The 17,308-nt window shown below is 36.9% G+C and overlaps 1 protein-coding gene and 1 long non-coding RNA gene across 9 annotated transcripts in view; one reads left to right on the top strand and one right to left on the bottom strand.

Moving 5' to 3' along the window:
- Nucleotides 1–17,308, bottom strand: part of LOC123861527 (uncharacterized) — a 213,895-nt gene that overhangs the window by 29,821 nt on the left and 166,766 nt on the right. The gene's annotated exons all lie outside the window — the stretch shown is intronic.
- The window catches only part of RALGAPA1 (Ral GTPase activating protein catalytic subunit alpha 1), a 250,249-nt gene that overhangs the window by 181,735 nt on the left and 51,206 nt on the right, over nt 1–17,308 (top strand). For all 7 annotated transcript variants that reach the window (XM_064570955.1, XM_064570956.1, XM_064570950.1 and 4 more), the window contains one exon: nt 13,419–13,574. In XM_064570955.1, the coding sequence (XP_064427025.1) occupies nt 13,419–13,574 (156 nt within the window). The remainder of the gene's footprint in view (nt 1–13,418; nt 13,575–17,308) is intronic.

Here is a 17,308-nt window from a genome sequence, read left to right as displayed (position 1 = left end):
GTTGATTAAGCATCCAGCTCTTGGTTTCAGCTCAGGTAATGATCTCACGGGCTTGAGATAAAGCCTCATGATGGGCTCCCTGCCCAGTTGTGGAATCTGCTTCAGATTCTTTCTCCCTGTCCCTTCCCTTCTTACCCTTCCCACTCACACTCTCTCCCTCAAATAAATAAAATCTTTAAAATAAGTAAATTGAACTTCATCAAACTTTAAGCTCTGGTGCTTCAAAGGACACTAAATGAAGTGAAAAGACAACCTACAAAATTGGAAAAAATAATTGCAAATCATACATGTGATAAGGGACTTGAATCTAAAATATACAAAGAACTCATACAAATCAATAATTAGAAAACAATTGAATTAAAAAATTAGGACCTGAATGAACATTTCTCTTAATAAGATATGCAAATAACCAATAAGCTCATGAAAAGATGCTTGACATCATTATCAGAGAAATGCAAATCAAAACCACAGAGAGATACTACTTCATACCCATTAGGCTGGCTAGAATCAAAAAGTCAGATAATAACAGCTGTAGGCTAGGATTTGATACAATCTGAACCCTCTTACATTGCTTGTAGGAATGTGAAATGGTGTAACTGCTATGGAAAACGATCTGGCAGCTCATGAAATAGTAAAACACTGAATTACCATATGATCAGAAATTCCATTCTTAGGTAGATAGATACCCAAGAGAAATGAAATTGTATATCCAGACAAAAACTTGTACATGGATGTTTATAGGAGCATTATTCATAATAGCCAAAAGGTGGAAGCAACACAAATGTCCATCAATGGATGAATGGATAAAATGTGATATATTCACATAATGGAATATTATTTGGCCATGAAAAGGAATGGAGTATTTACATGTTCCAGTGTGGATGTACCTTGAAAACATTGTTAGATGAAAGAAACCAGTCACAAAGACATGTGTTATGATCCATTTATATGAAATACCACTGTACACACACACACACACACACACACAGGAAGTAGGTTAGTGGTTGCTTAGGACTAGTTGGAGGGATGAGGGATGATCAAGGTGATAACTAAAGGGTACAGGGTTTCTTTTTGATGAAAATGTTCTAAAATTGACGAGACATACTCTCCTTATTCTTCACACTAAGGATAACAAAACCCTGGACGTTATATATAAAACAAACATAGAAAGACTCCGAAAGGTGAAAAGGAAGACAGACCAACTCAGGACCAAGGAATGACATGATGATGGGTTCTCAAGGGTTTCTCTTTATCTCCTGTATCTCCAGATTGGATCCAAAATAGCAACCTAGAAACATCAACAAGCACTAAAACCAAAAGAACCCCAACAGAAGCCCACTCTTTCTAGCCAAAGGATCAGGAAAGGAATAACCTAGAAAGACAGAAAACATTTAGACAATAACTGCTCTACTCTAACCAAACACCAAAGAAAATACTATGACTCCCATCCCCACCCCTGACAACAAAGGTCAGTTAGGAGGCCTAGCCTACCTCCTTCATGAGACTGTAATGAGGCATCCCCAACACCACACAAGAGTAGTATCAGATAGTGTTAGAGAAGGCCAACCAAAAAGCCAAAATTTTCATCTCTGTCAGCTGGTCAAGTCCCCCATCCACACCCCACACCACAATGTCAGTGGAGACTACATGAGAAACCTGGAATTTTCTCCCCACCCAGCATAATGAGGTGCCCCTACCTCTTCTGCTGGGGTAGATCAGAGGAGGCCTAGTAGAGAAGTAGGCCTTTTACCATCATCCAGCAGTAATGAGACTAACCCTGCCAGTAATGACTAACCTTTCCTCAGTGGACATCACATACGAAACCAGAACTCCTACCTCCACGTAACAGTAATGAAGATCTCCCCTCTGCAGTTGTCAGCTGAGGTTAAGTGGGGAATCTATACTTCACCCTCCACCTGGCTATAGTGAGGCAGTAACCACATTGCTTCTTTGACAGAGCTGTGTCACAAAACAGCCAGCTGAAACAGAAGTATTAAATAAGATTCATAGTCTTATAACATAATATGAAAATGTCCAAGCTTTGATCAAAAATCATACCAAGACCCAGCAAGGTCCCCAAATGAATGAGAAGAAGAAAATACATAATAACACCAAATGACAAAGATTTTGAGGTAACCATAATAGAAATGTTTTGACTAGCAATTAGGAGCACAGTTGAAATAAATAATGAAAAATAGAAAGTCTGAAAATTTAATTACTGAAGTAAAAAGCTCAGTAGATATGCCAGCAACAGAGTCAGGTAGAGATGGGGGTACAGAAGAATGAATAAACTGGAAGACAGAACAGTAAAAAATGTGAATAGCAGAGGGAAAAAAGACTTAAGGACAGTGAACAGAGCATCAGAGACCTATGGGGCTATGACAAAAGATTTAACATTCCTGTTATGTGAGTCCCAGAAGGAGAGAAGAAATAGGTTGGATCTGAAAATTACTTGAAGAAATAATGTTGAAAATTTCCCAAATTGGCAAGAGAAATAAAGTTAATAAATCTACAAATTAAAGAAGCTGGGTGAAACCAAACAGGATAAATTGAAAGAAATCCATGTAAGACACATAATAATTAAACTTTTGAAAAATAAGAAGTCTCAAAAAAATCTTAAAGGCATCTGGAGAAAAATTGTTCTTTATCTATGGGGGGAAAGCAATTAGAATGATAGGGAATTTTTTTTTAATGATTTTATGTATTTGACACACAGAGAAAGCACAAGTAGAGCAGCAGGCAGAGAGAGAGGGAGAAGCAGGCTCTCCACTGAGCAGGGAGCCGGACGTGGGGCTCAATCCCAGGACCTGGGGATCATGACCTGAACCGAAGGCAGCCGCTTAACCAACGGAGCCACCCAGGCACCCCTGAATGACAGGGAATTTCTTACCAGAAACTATAGTAGCCAGGGATGCCTGGGTGGCTCAGTCGGTTAAGCGTCCAACTCTTGGTGTCGGCTCAGGTCTTCAGCTCAGGTCTTCAGCTCAGGGTTGTGAGTTCAAGCCCCACATTGGGTTCCAACCTGAGCATCGAGCCTACTAAAAAACAAAAACAAACAAGAAACAAACTATAGCAGCCAGAGAAAGTGGCAATATTTCTCAAGTGCTGAAAGAAAAATTAATGTAAACGAGAATCATATTAGCTAGTGAAGGAATGAAACAAAACATTCTCAGATGAAGGAAAACTTAGAGAACTTGTTGCCAGCGGATTTACCCTAAAAGAACAACTGAAAGTTGTATTAACAGAAAGGAAGCGATAGAACCTTGGAACACTAGAAAGAAAGAGCGTGACAAGAAAAAATAATGGGTAAATACATTAGGCATTACTTCTCCTCTTGAGTTTTCTTAATTATGTTTGATGGTTGATGCAAAATTTATTTCTGATGTGTTTCTAAATGTAATGCCATGAAAATATTCATGGCAATTATATTACAAACAATTGAAGGTAAAGGGGCAAACTGAGGCAGAGTTTGTATAATTCAAACTGTGACAACATTAGTAGACTGTGATAAGTTATGTACATACAGTCTTATACCAAGAGCAACCACTAAAAAAAATGTATACAAAAAAATATACTCAAAAAACGATAGGTAAATAAAAATGGAATTCTAGAAAATGTTTAAGTAATCCACAGGAGGCAGGTAAAATAAAGAAATGAAAAACAGAAAATAAACAGGAAACAAAGAATAAAATGGCAGGCTTAAGCCCTAATGTATCAGTCATTACATTAAATATAAATGGTCTAAAAATACCAACTAAAAATTGTCAGAGTGCATTAAAAGGTATGACCCTTCCTATATGCTATATAAAATATATTCACTTCAAATATTACAATATAGGCTGGTAGAGAATAAAAGGATGGATGGGGCACCTAGGTAGCCCAGTTGGTTAAGCATCTAACTCTTGATTTCAGCTTGGGTCATGATTTCAGGGTTGTGCGATCGAGCCCCACATCAGGCTTCATGCTCAGTGGGGAGTTTGCTTGAGATTCTCTCTTTCGCCTTCCCTCTGCCCCTCCCTTCCACATTCTCTCTCCTTCCCTCTCTTTTCTCTCTCTAAAATAAACAAATCTTAGGAAAAAAAATCTTAGGAAAAAAAAAAGTAAAAAAGAGTTCTGTCATGCAGACATTAATCAAAGGAAAGCCAGAGTGGTTACATTAGTATTAGCTAAGGGAGACTTCAGAGCAAAGAGAATTACCAGAGACAGGGATATTATAATGATAAAATGGCCAGTCCAAGACAACATAGTGTGTGCTCAACCAACAGCAGAACTGAAAAATATATGAAGCAAAGCTGATAGAACTGAAAAAGGAAATAGACAAATCCATAGTTACGGATGGAGACTTCACCTCTTTCACAACAACTAAAAGAAGAGCCAGGCAGAAAATCAGCAAGTATATAGAAGAACTCAACAATACCATCAACCAACAGGATCTAACTGACATTTATAGAACACTGTACCCAACATCATGGGAATACATATTCTTTTCAAGTGTCCATGGAACATATACCAAGATAGACCTATTAGGCCATAAAAAAAACACTGCAACAAACTAAAAACATTGAAACCATCCAGTATGTTCTCTAACTACAGTGGGATAAAGTGTGAAATCATTAACAGAAAGATAACAGGAAAATCTCCAAATTCTTGCCAGGGTTACACACTGTATAATTCTATTTATTCAACATTTTTTTTAACATCTTTAAATTTAAATTAATTAACATATAATGTATTATTGGTTTCAGAGGTACAGGCCTGTGATTCATCTGTCTTATATAATACCTAGTGCCCATTAAATTACATGCCCTCCTTAATGTCTGTCACCCAGTTACCCCATCCCTCCACCCCCCTCCCCTCCAGCAACCCACAGTTTGTTTCCTATGATTAAGAATCTCTTATGGTTTGTTTTCCTCTCTGGTTTTGTCTTGTTTTATTTTTTCCACTCTTCCCCTATGATCCTCTGCCTTGTTTCTTAAATTCCACATATTAGATCATATGATAATTGTCTTTCTCTTATTGAATTATTTCACTTAGCATAATACCCTCTAGTTCCATCCACATCATTGCAAATGGAAAGATTTCATTTTTTTGATAGCTGCATAATATTCCATTTCATATATATACCACATCTTTATCCATTCATCTGTCAATGGACATCTGGGCTCTTTCCATAGTTTGGCTTTTGTGGACATTGATGCTATAAACATTAGGGTGCAGGTGCCCCTTCGGATCACTGCATTTGTATCTGTGGGGTAAATACCCAGTAGAACAATTGCTAGGTCCTAGGGTAGCTCTATTTTCAACTTTTTGAGGAACCTCCATACTGTTTTCCAGAGTGGCTGCACCAGCTTGCATTCCCACCAACAGTGTAGGAGGGTTACCCTTTCTCCACATTCTTGCCAACATCTGTCATTTCCTGACCTGTTAATTTTAGCCATTCTGACTGGTGTAAGGTGGTATCTCATTGTGGTTTTGATTAGTATTTCCCTGATGCCAAGTGATGTTGAGCATTTTTTCATATGTCTGTTGGCCATTTGGATGTCTTCTTTGGAGAAATGTCTGCTCATGTCTTCTGCCCATTTCTTGATTGGAGTATTTGTTTTTTAGGTTTTGAGTTTGATAAGTTCTTTCTAGATTTTGGATACTAGCCCTTTATCTGATATGTCATTTGCAAATATCTTCTCCCATTCTGTCAGTTGTCTTTTGGTTTTGTTGACTGTTGCCTTTGCTGTGGAAAAGCTTTTTATCTTGATAAAGTCCCAATAGTTAAATTTGCCTTTGTTTTCCTTGCCTTTGGAGACATGTCTAGCAAGAAGTTGCTGTGGCCAGGGTCGAAGAAGTTGCTGCCTGTGTTCTCCTTTAGGATTTTGATGGATTCCTAACTCACATTTAGGTCTTTCAACCATTTTGAGTCTATTTTTGTGTATGGTGTAAGGAAACGGTCCAGTTTCATCCTTCTGCATGTGGCTGTCCCAATTTTCCCAACACCATTTGTTGAAGAGACTGTCTTTTTTCCATTGAACATTCTTTCTTGCTTTGTTGAAGATTAGTTGACCATAGAGTTGAGGGTCCATTTCTGGGTTCTTTGTTCTGTTCCATTGATCTATGTGTCTGTTTTTGTGCCAGCACCATACTGTCTTGATGATGACAACTTTGTAATAGAGCTTGAAGTCCGGAATTGTGATGCCGCCAGCTTTGCTTTTCTTTTTCAACATTCCTTTGGCTATTCAGGGTCTTTTCTGGTTCCATACAAATTTTAGGATTATTTGTTCCAGCTCTGAAAAAAGTTGATGGTATTTTGATAGGGATGGCATTGAATGTGTAGATTGCTCTAGGTGGTATAGACATTTTAACAATATTTGTTCTTCCAATCCATGAACATGGAACGTTTTTCCATGTCTTTGTGTCTTCCTCAATTTCTTTAATGAGTATTCTATAGTTTTCTGAGTACAGATCCTTTGCCTCTTTTGTTAGGTTTATTCCTAGGTATCTTATGGTTTTGGGTGCAATTGTAAATGATATTGACTCCTTAATTTCTCTTTCTTCTGTCTCATTGTTAATGTGTAGAAATGCAACTGAGTTCTGTGCATTGAGTTTATATCCTGCCACTTTGCTGAACTCCTGTATGAGGTCTGGCAATTTTGGGGTGGAGTCTTTTGGGTTTTCCACATAGGTTATCATGTCATCTGCGAAGAGTGAGACTTTAACTTCTTCTTTGCTGATTCGGATGCCTTTTATTTTTGTTGTCTGATTGCTGAGGCTAGGACTTACAGTACTATGTACAGCAGTGGTGATAGTGGACATCCCTGCCATGTTTCTGACCTTAGGGGAAAAGCTCTTAGTTTTTCCCCACTGAAAATGATACTCACTGTGAGATTTTCATATATGGCTTTTATGATATTGAGGTTCCCTCTGCCCCTACACTACGAAGAGTTTTAGTCAAGAAAGGATGCTGTGCTTTGTCTGCATCTATTGAGAGGACTGTATGGTTCTTGTCCTTTCTTTTATTAATGTAGTGTATCACATTCATTGATTTGTTCATATTGAACCACCCTTGCAGCCCAGGAATAAATCCCACTTGGTTGTGGTGCATGATCCTTTTAATGTACTGTTGGATCCAATTGGCTAGTATCGTGGTGAGGATTTTTGCAACCATGTTCATCAGGGATATTGGTCTGTAATTCTCCTTTTTGGTGGGGTCTTTGTCTGGTTTTGGGATCAAGGTAATGCTGGCTTTGTAGAAAGAGTTTGGAAGTTTTCCTTCCATTTCTATTTTTTGAAACAGCTTCAGAAGAATAGGCATTAATTCTTCTTTAAATGTTTGGTCGAATTCCCCTGGGAAGCCATCTGGCCCTGGGCTCTTGTTTGTTGGGAGATTTTTAATTACTCCTTCAGTTTCCTTGCTGGTTATGGGTCTGTTCAGGTTTTCTATTTCTTTCGGTTTCAGTTTTGGTAGTTTATACGTCTCTGGGGATACATCCATTTTTTCCAGATTGCCTAATTTGTTGTTGTATAGTTGCTCATAGTATGTTCTTATAATTGTATTTCTTCAGTGTTGGTTGTGATGTCTCCTCTTTCGTTTATGATTTTATTTATTTGGGCCTTTCTCTTTTCTTTTTGATAAGTCTGGCCAGGGGTTTATCAATCTTATTAATTCTTTCAAAGAACCAGCTCCTAGTTTTGTTGATCTGTTCTACTGTTCTTTTGATTACTATTTCATTTATTTTGCTCTAATCTTTATTAATTTTCTTCTCCTGCTTGGTTTAGGTTTTATTTGCTGTTCTTTCTCCAGCTCCTTTAGGTGTAAGGTTAGGTTGTGTATTTGAGACCTTTCTTGTTTCTTGAGAAGGGCTTGTATTGCTATATACTTCCCTCTTAGGACCGCCTTTGCTGCATTCAAAGATTTTGCAGAGTTGTGTTTTCATTTTCATTAGTTTCCGTGAATTTTTTGAATTATTCTTTAATTTCCTGGTTGACGCATTCATTCTTTGGTAGGATGCTCTTTAGCCTCCATGTATTTGAGTTCTTTCCAAATTTCCTCCTTGATTAAGTTCCAGTTTCAAAGCATTGTGGTCTGAAAATATGTAGGGAATGATCCCAATATTTTGGTACTGGTTGAGAGGATGATTGGTCCAAGATGGTGGTGGAGTAGGAGATCTTAATTTCGTCTGGTCCCAAGAATTCAGCTAGATAGCTTTCAAATCATTCTGAACACCTGCAAACTAAACTGGAGATCTAAGAAAAGAATAGCTGCAACTCTACGAATAGATAAGGGACCACTTTCTGCAAGAATGACAAGATGGAAAAACTCACCTCAAAAAAGAGAACAAGAGGCAGTACTGACTGCTAGGGACCCAATCAGTATGGATATAAGTAAGGTGTCAGAACTGGAGTTCAGAATAAAGATTATAAAGATACTAGCTAAGCTTGAAAAAAGCACAGAAGACACTAGAGAATCATTTTCTGGATAAATAAAAGAACTAAAATCTAACCAAGTCAAAAATCAAAAAGGCTATTTATGAGATGCAATAAAAAATGGAGGCTCTAACTGCTAGGATAAATGAGGCAGAAGAGAAAATTAGTGATAGAGAAGACAAAATGAAGGAGAATGAAGAAGCTAAGCAAAAGAGAGATAAACAACTGCTGGATCACGAGGGGAGAATTCGAGAGATAAGTGATACCATAAAGCGGAATAATATTAGAATAATTGGGGGGGCAGAAAGTATATTGGAGCAGATTATATCGGAAAACTTCCCTAATCTGGGGAAGGAAACAGGCATTCAAGTTCAGGAGGTACAGAGAACCCCCCTCAAAATCAATAAAAATAGATCCACACCCTGACATATAATAGTGGAACTTGCAAATCTCAGAGACAGAGAAAATCCTGAAAGCAGCTCGGGACAAGAGGTCTGTAACCTACAAGGGTAGAAACATTAGATTGGCAGCAGACCTATCCACAGAGACCTGGCAGGCCAGAAAGGACTGGCATAATATATTCAGGGTGCTAAATAAGAAGAATATGCAGACAAGAATACTTTATTCAGCTAGGATGTCATTCAAATAGGAGTGATAAAAAGCTTCCACAACAAACTTAAAGAATTTGTGATCACCAAACCAACCCTACAAGAAATATTAAAAGGGATCCTCTAAGCAAAGAGAGAACCCAAAAGTAACATAGACCAGAAAGGGACAGAGACAATATAAAGTAGCAGTCACTTTACAGGTAATACAATGGCACTAAATTCATATCTTTCAGTACTTACTCTGAATGTAAATGGGCTAAATGCCCCAATCAAAAGACACAGGGTATCAGATTGGATAAAAAAGCAAGACCAATGGGGGCGCCTGGGTGGCTCAGTCGTTAGGCGTCTGCCTTCGGCTCAGGTCATGATCCTGGGGTCCTGGGATCGAGCCCCGCATTGGGCTTCTTGCTCAGCGGGAAGCCTGCTTTTCCCTCTCCCACTCCCCCTGCTTGTGTTCCCTCTCTCGCTCTCTGTTGAATAAATAAATAAAATCTTTAAAAAAAAAAAAAAAGACCAATGGATATGCTGTCTGCAAGAGACTCATTTTAGACCCAAATACACCTCCAGATTTAAAGTGAGGGGGTGGAAAACCATTTCTCATATCAGTGGACATCAAAAGAAAGCTGGCATGGCAATCCTTATATCAGACAAATTAGATTTTTAAACCAAAGACTGTAATAAAGAGATGAGGAAGGACACTATGTCATAATTAAAGGGTCTATCCGACAAGAAGATCTAACAATTGTAAATATTTATGCCCCTAACATGGGAGCAGCCAAATATGTAAGCCAATTAATAACAAAATCAATGAAACATATCAATAATAATGCAATAATAGGGGACTTTAAAACCCCCCTCACTGCAATAGACAGATCATCTAAGCAGAAGATCAGCAAGGAAATAAAGGCTTTGGGGGAAAAAAAAAAAAAAAGGAAATAAGGGCTTTGAATGACATGCTGGACCAGATGGACTTCACAGATATATTCAGAACATTCCATCCTAAAGCAATAGAATACACCTTCTTCTCTAGTGCACATGGAACATTCTTCAGAATAGATCACATGCTGGATCACAAATCAGGTCTATTTATACAACATTCTTGAAATGACCATTCAGTAGTGAAAAACAGATCACTCATTGTCAGGGTTTGAGAGGTAGGGTAAGAGGGAAGTGGGTATACTCATGTAACAGGGTAACATGGGGGATCCTTATGGTGTTGAAAATGTTCTGTTTCTTAATCATATTAATGCCAGTATCCTGCAGTTTTGTTTTTGTTTTTGTTTTTGAGAGAAAGAGTACAGCAGGGATCAGGGAGGGGCGGAGGGAGAGGGAGAGATTCTCAAGCAGGCTCCATGCTGAGGCTCGTTCTCATGACCCTGAGATCATGACCTGAGCTGAAATCAAGACTTGTTCACCCAACCCACTGAACCACCCCGACGCTCCATCCAGTATCATGGTTTTAATACAGTTTTGCATTGGGATAATCTGGTTAGAGGTACAAAGGATCTCCTTTTATTATTTTTTAAAACTTCTTATTAATCTACAGTTATCTCCAGTTAAAAAATTGAATAAAAAATATGGAAATCATCAAGTATTGCGTAAGTGTTTAGAGCAAAGGAACACTAGAATGAGACTTTTTCTCCATTACATGATCAGAGAATTGATCTGAAAATAACCTGTTTTCTAAAACAAAACAAAACAAAAGGTCTACACTTAGATACCATTTTTCACCTATCATATTTGAAAAGATCATAAAGTGGGCGCCTGGGTGGCTCAATTGGTTAAGCAACTGCCTTCAGCTCAGGTCATGATCCTGGAGTCCCGGGATTGAGTCCCGCATTGGGCTCCCTGCTCGGCGGGGAGTCTGCTTCTCCCTCTGACCCTAACCCCTCTCATGTGCTCTCTCTCATTCTCTCTCAAATAAATAAATAAAATCTTAAAAAAAGAAAAGAAAAGATCATAAAGTTTGATAATATATTTGGGAGGTCATGAGGGAAACGTACTCTTATACACTGTTGGTGCCGTCTATAGAGAGACATTTTAGTGAGTTTCAAAATTAGAAGCGCACATGCCCTTTCACTTACAGTTCCACTTTTAACTATTTGTCCTATAGATCTACTTTCACAAATGCAACATGGCATGTATCCTGTGTTTTTCACTGCATTATTGACATAATAACAAAAGATTGGAAACAGCCTAAGTATCCTTTAACTAGGGGACTAGTTAATTATTGTACAGCAAGAAAATGAACTTCTGTGAAGCCATGAAAACAGAACAAATGAGGAGACTCTTTACTTACTAATGAGTACTCTTCAAGATATTTTAAGTACAAAAAAGCAACATGCAAAACATTGTGTGTGCTGTGTGTGTGTGTGTGTGTGTGTACACATACATGAAAGAATTTAATTGTATATAGAGAGAACATTTTTGAAAGGATATTTAAGAAATTGCTTTCTAGGGCACCTGGGTGGGTCAGTCAGTTAAGCAGCTGGCTCTTGATTTCAGCTCAGGTCATGGTCTCAGGTTCCTGGGATTGAGCTCCACATTGGGTTCCACACTCAGTGGGAAGTCTGCTTGAGGATTCTCTCTTTCCCTCTCCCTCTTCCCCTCTTCCCGCTTGCACACTCACTCTCTCTTTTTCTCTAAAATAAATAAATCTTGGGACACCTGTATGGCTCAGCCAGTTAAGTGTCTGCCTTTGGTTCAGGGTCCCAGGTTGAGCTCCTTGTTCAGCGGGGAGCCTGCTTCTCCCTTTGTCTGCCGCTCTCCCCTACTTGTGCTCACTCACTCTCTCTCTTTGACAAATAAATAAAATATTTTTTAAAAAATTAAATAAATTTTTAAAAAGGAAAAGAGGGGCGCTTGGGTGGCTCAGTCGGTTAAGTGTCTGCCTTTGTCTCAGGTCATGATCTCATGGTCCTGCGATTGAGCCCCATGTCTGGCTCCCTGCTCAGCGGGAAGTCTGCTTCTCCTTCTTCCTCTGCTCCCCCTACTTTTGTTCTCTCTCTCTAATAAATAAATAAAATCTTAAAGAAAAAGGAAAAAAAAGAAATTGCTTTCTGGAAGGGGAACCGAGTACTAAAGATGAGAGAGATGGAAGGAAGAATTTTGGTATACTTTTGAAATTTTAATTATATGACTGTATTACTGAGTCAAATTTAAAAATATTGGAAGTGATTGAGGCAATCTTGTAGTAATGGCATAAAAACTAATTTGTTATTCATGTGTTCAGTCATTGTAACTGATATTGATAGTTGAGACATGTTCAGTTCACATGGTGCAAAAATTGGTTTTTATAATTCACTTTATCAGTTATTCAGATTTTTAAATTTTTAAATGAAGTATAATTAACATACAGTGTTATATTACTTTCAGGTATACAGTATGATTCATCAGTTTTACACTGTGCTGATCATAAGTGTACTCAATCCCCTTTATCTATTTTACCCACACCCCTACCTACCTTCCCTTTGACAACCACCAGTTTTGTGTTTAAGAGTATGCTTTTTTGTTTGTTTCTTTTCTTCTTTGTTCATTTGTTCTGTCTCTTAAATTCCACATGTGAGTGAAATCATATGGTATTTGTCTTTCTCTTCCTAACTTATTTTACTTAGCATTATACCCTCTAGGTCCATCCATATTTCAGATTTCATTTTTTAAAAACATGTATAAAGTGATTTCTCTGCGTGGAGAGATGCAAACGATGTTTAAGTTTCTTTTTGCTTTCTAATATTTTCTTTAATTTTCAGCAGTGAAGACAAGTTGCTTTGTGTATTGCACAAGTTCAGGGACTATCACCCAATGTAGTGACCCTGATATTAGCATGTATTTTATTTATAATCAGGAAAAAATATGTGTAAAAATCTTTGCACAGATTAATTTGTAGTTTTTTAATGCATTAGAAGTGCCGTTCTGCATTTTTTTATTTTTGTTCTGAGCTATGTGAAATTTACTCAAAATTTAGAAGCCAGTTTCAATGAGTAAATATAACACATCTAATTAGTCATCTTATCAAAGTGACATTACTGTTTTAACTTTCCCCCAGATCATTTCCAGCCTTGATTTTTGCCACTTGATTTTTTTTCTCTTCTTTGGGGTCCTCCCATAGCCTTTATGATTTAGCATTAACACCTAGTAGCCTAACAAAAGATACATAGTGTATAGCAGTTGATTTCTTTCCTAATTAACTCTTACTAATTAGAGATCCACAAATACTTAAAAAGTACCAGTGTGAACAGAACAGCTCTAACTAGTAATTCTGGATCAAGTATTGGTTGATAACATGTCAAAGACTTTCTTCTCCATGTTTTTGCAAATTGAGAAATTTGAGTCTATTTCACCAGTAGGTTTTTGAGTTTTGTTTAGTTGATTAATATTATGTTTCCTTGCTCTCAGGTCAATCTTACAAACCACTGTGGTTTCATGGGAGGTCTACAAAAAAACAAAAGCACTGGATTGACCACACCATATTTTGCTACCTCTACAGTAGAAGTAATATTTCATGTATCAACAAGAATGCCTTCTGATACTGACGACTCTTTGACCAAAAAAGTAAGTGCTGAGAAAAAATGTTGAGTTAAAATCCTAGTAATTAAGAAAATAAATACATAAAATTATGTAAGTAATCTAACTGATCAAGCACTATTTCTGAGTATTCCACTCTTCACGTAATACTGTCTTCAGAAACAGAATTGTTGTAGAGCAAATGCTGTTTTCATTAATGATAACACTGAAGGTTATTATCTTAACAAAGGATTTGCCTTCAAGAAATGGGGATATGACAAATTGAAAAACTTCTGCATATGTTCAAATTAGTGAAATTACATTTCAAGTCTTTTCACACACAGATAGATATAATGCTTATATTGACTGAGGGAGAGTAAAAGTTTATATTAATTATTAAGAAGCACTTAAAGTAGAACATGCTTTATCATAAATTTTAACTAAAACTAATAGAGCAGATAAAATAAGCCTTAAGTAATGAAAAAGAATTTTACTACCTTAGAATTTATGAGAGCTGTGGTGGAATGGTTTTGATGGCCCTTGTCCTTTAAAACCTACACCACCATTTTTCTGTAGGTGGCACTGGCATTCAAAAGTCATTCTAGTGACTATAGAGATACCTTAGAGTAGTTGTATGTATTCAATCTGTGTTTAGTTTTCTTAGGGAGAAATATTTTTAAGAATAAAACCTTGTCCAACATTTCTTCACCTTCTCTTTCTTCTCCTTCCTCAACTTATTCAAAACTGATCAATATAACCGACTTAATATCATTGGTCATTTTACTTAATATTCTTTTGCCTGATATCAAAACTTTTTATACTTTATTAACAAACTATGGAAACTGTATTCTCACACTCTTTTGTAAAGGAACTTCAGAACTCCTCTCAAATATTTGATAAGATTGATTTAATACCCTTCTTGATGCCTTTTGTTTACAATTTAAAATACTGTTGGAACTTGCATATTAAATGCATAATGGTTGATAAAACTAATATATGGATGCTAATTAGATTGGAATGAGGTAAAGTTGGAGGTAACTGATAAATGTAAGAAAGCATATTCAGTAACAGGTTTGCTATAGAATTTCTTGTGTAGTTTTTAGAAGTAGAAAATGATCCATGTATACTGATAAGATGAAGAGGTGGATTGGAGTAAAAACTTTATTAAAACTTCAATTAAGCACTTTTTTCCATCAATTCATTTTAAACCTCTATGAAAATAAGCCATACCTGAATTAGAGACAATTATAAGTATAGTGCAAAAAGATAATTTTAGGGGCGCCTGGGTGGCTCAGTCTGTTAAGTGTCCGATTCTTGATTTTGGCTCAGGTCAATCTCAGTGTTATGAGGTTGAGCCCCTTGTGGGGCTCTGTGCTGGGGGTAGAGCCTGCTTGGGATTCTGTCTCTGCCCCTCCTCTGTTCTCACTCTCATACTTGCATGCACACTCTTTCCCTCTCAAAATAAATAAATAAAATAACAATTAAAAATTGTTTTAAAAGATAATTTTAATCATTAAGAACTTGGCCATGACTCATATTTATCATTATCATTTTCATGGCTCCATGAATACAACTTTTAAACCCCAGAGCAGAATCTAAAATTGATAGTATCTTGGATTGCAAACATAAGAGAAGAACAAAGTACATCATTTTTTGCTAAAAAAAACTGTTTTGTTTTGTTTTTTAAAGAAAACTGTGCCAGGATATTTTTACTTCACTATATTAAACATGATAATTATATGGTACTTGAAATTTTATTCCTGCGACCTTTGTAGAAATGTCAGATAAGTAGGATTTCTTATTATTTTCCAGTCATGAGGGTGTGTCCTTAATTACTTAAGAAGTTTCTGAAATGGATGTTTAACAATTCATTATCATAAAAAAATTAATTTTGGAGAGGATAACACCATTTAAGAATTGTTAAATGGTTGAGTTCTAAATAAAATAATACTGTTAAGTGGTAAAATTTTTAAGTACTGGAGTTATTAGAGAATTTTGAGGAAGTAAGCATTGAACTTAATAGTTTTGTTTTTGTTTTTGTTTTTTTTTTAAGATTTTATTTATTTGATAGAGAGAGACAGCGAGAGCAGGAACACAAGCAGGGGGAGTGGGAGAGGGAGAAGCAGGCTTCCCGCCGAGCAGGGAGCCTGATGTGGGACTTGATCCCAGGACCCTGGGATCATGACCTGAGCCGAAGGTAGACGCCTAACAACCGAGCCACCCAGGCACCCTGAACTTAATAGTTTGTTTCATCTATACATATAGAAAGTTTTTTTACTGTGGTAAAAATTACATACATAATTTACCATTTTCACTTTTTAAAAAATTTTTTTATTTAATTTTTTTAGGGTTTGGAAATTTATTTTTCATTGAAGTATAATTAACATACAGTGTCATATTACTTTTAGGTGTGTGCATTGTAATGACTGAGCAGTTCTATACATTACTCAGTGCTCATCATTAATTGATAATTGTACTCTTAATTCCCTTTATCTGTTTCACCCATCCCCCAACCCTTCTCCCCTCTGGCAACCACCAGTTTTTCCTCTGTATTTAAGAGTCTGGTTTTCTCTTCGTCCATTTTTTCTTTGTTCATTTTTTCTGTTTCTTACATTCCACACAGAAGTGAAATCATATGGTATTTGTCTTTCTCGGACTGACATTTCACTTAGCATTATACCCTCTAGGTCCATCCATGATGTCACAGACGGCAAGATCTCATTCTTTTTTATGGCTGAGTAATATTCTATTGTATATGTATATCACATCTTCTTTATCCATTCACCTGTGGATGGACACTTGGGTTGCTTCTATATCTTGGCTATTGTAAATAACGCTTCAGTAAACACAGAGGTGCATATGTCATTTCATTAGTATTTTGTTTTCTTTGGGTAAATACAAATGGAATTAGTGGATCATATGGTAATTCTGTTTTCCATACTGTTTTCCACAATGGCTGCACCAATTTGCATTTCCACCAATAATGCACAAGGGTTCCTGTTTCTTCACATCCTTGCCAATACTTGTTATTTCTTGGTGGTTTGTTTTTGTTGTTTTGTTTTGTTTTTTTTATTCTAGCCATTCTCACTGGTGTAAGGTGATATCTCATTGTGGCTTTGATTTGTCTTTCCCTGATGATTAGTGATGTTGAACATCTTTTCATGTGTCTGTTGGCCATCTATATGTCTTCTTTGGAAAAATGTCTATTCAGGTCCTCTGCCCATTTTTAGATTATTATTTTGGTGTTGTATAAATTCTTTATGTATTTTAGATATTAACTTTTTTTAAAAGATTTTATTTATTTATTTATTTTATTATTATTTTTTAAAGATTTTATTTATTTATTCATAAATAAATATGAGAGAGAGAGAGAGGCAGAGGGAGAAGCAGGCTCCCTGCTGAGCAGGGAGCCCGATGCGGGACTTGATCCCAGGACCCTGGGATCATGACCTGAGCCGAAAGCAGACGCTTAACCATCTGAGCCACCCAGGCACCCAGATTTTATTTATTTATTTGACAGAGAGAGACATAGCGAGAGAGGGAACACAAGCAGGGGGAGTAGGAGAGGGAGAAGCAGGCTTCCCCACGGAGCAGGGAGCCCGATGTGGGCCTCGATCCCAGGGTCCTGGGATCACGACCTGATCAAATATATCATTTGCAGATGTCTTCTCTAATTTAGGAGGTTGCCTTTTCCTTTTGTTGATGACTTTCTTTGCTGTATTAAAACTTTCTTTTGCTCTAGTCCTAATAGTTTAATTTTGGTTTTTTCTCTTGCCTGAGGA

The sequence above is a fragment of the Mirounga angustirostris genome, unplaced genomic scaffold (assembly GCF_029215605.1).
Source record: "Mirounga angustirostris isolate CCGP_5_RB_7025 unplaced genomic scaffold, mMirAng1.0.hap1 SCAF_9, whole genome shotgun sequence".
NCBI classification, from domain to species: Eukaryota; Metazoa; Chordata; class Mammalia; order Carnivora; family Phocidae; genus Mirounga; species Mirounga angustirostris.
The sequence above is the reverse complement of the archived record's forward strand: the minus strand, read 5'-3'. Positions and strand labels throughout refer to the sequence as shown.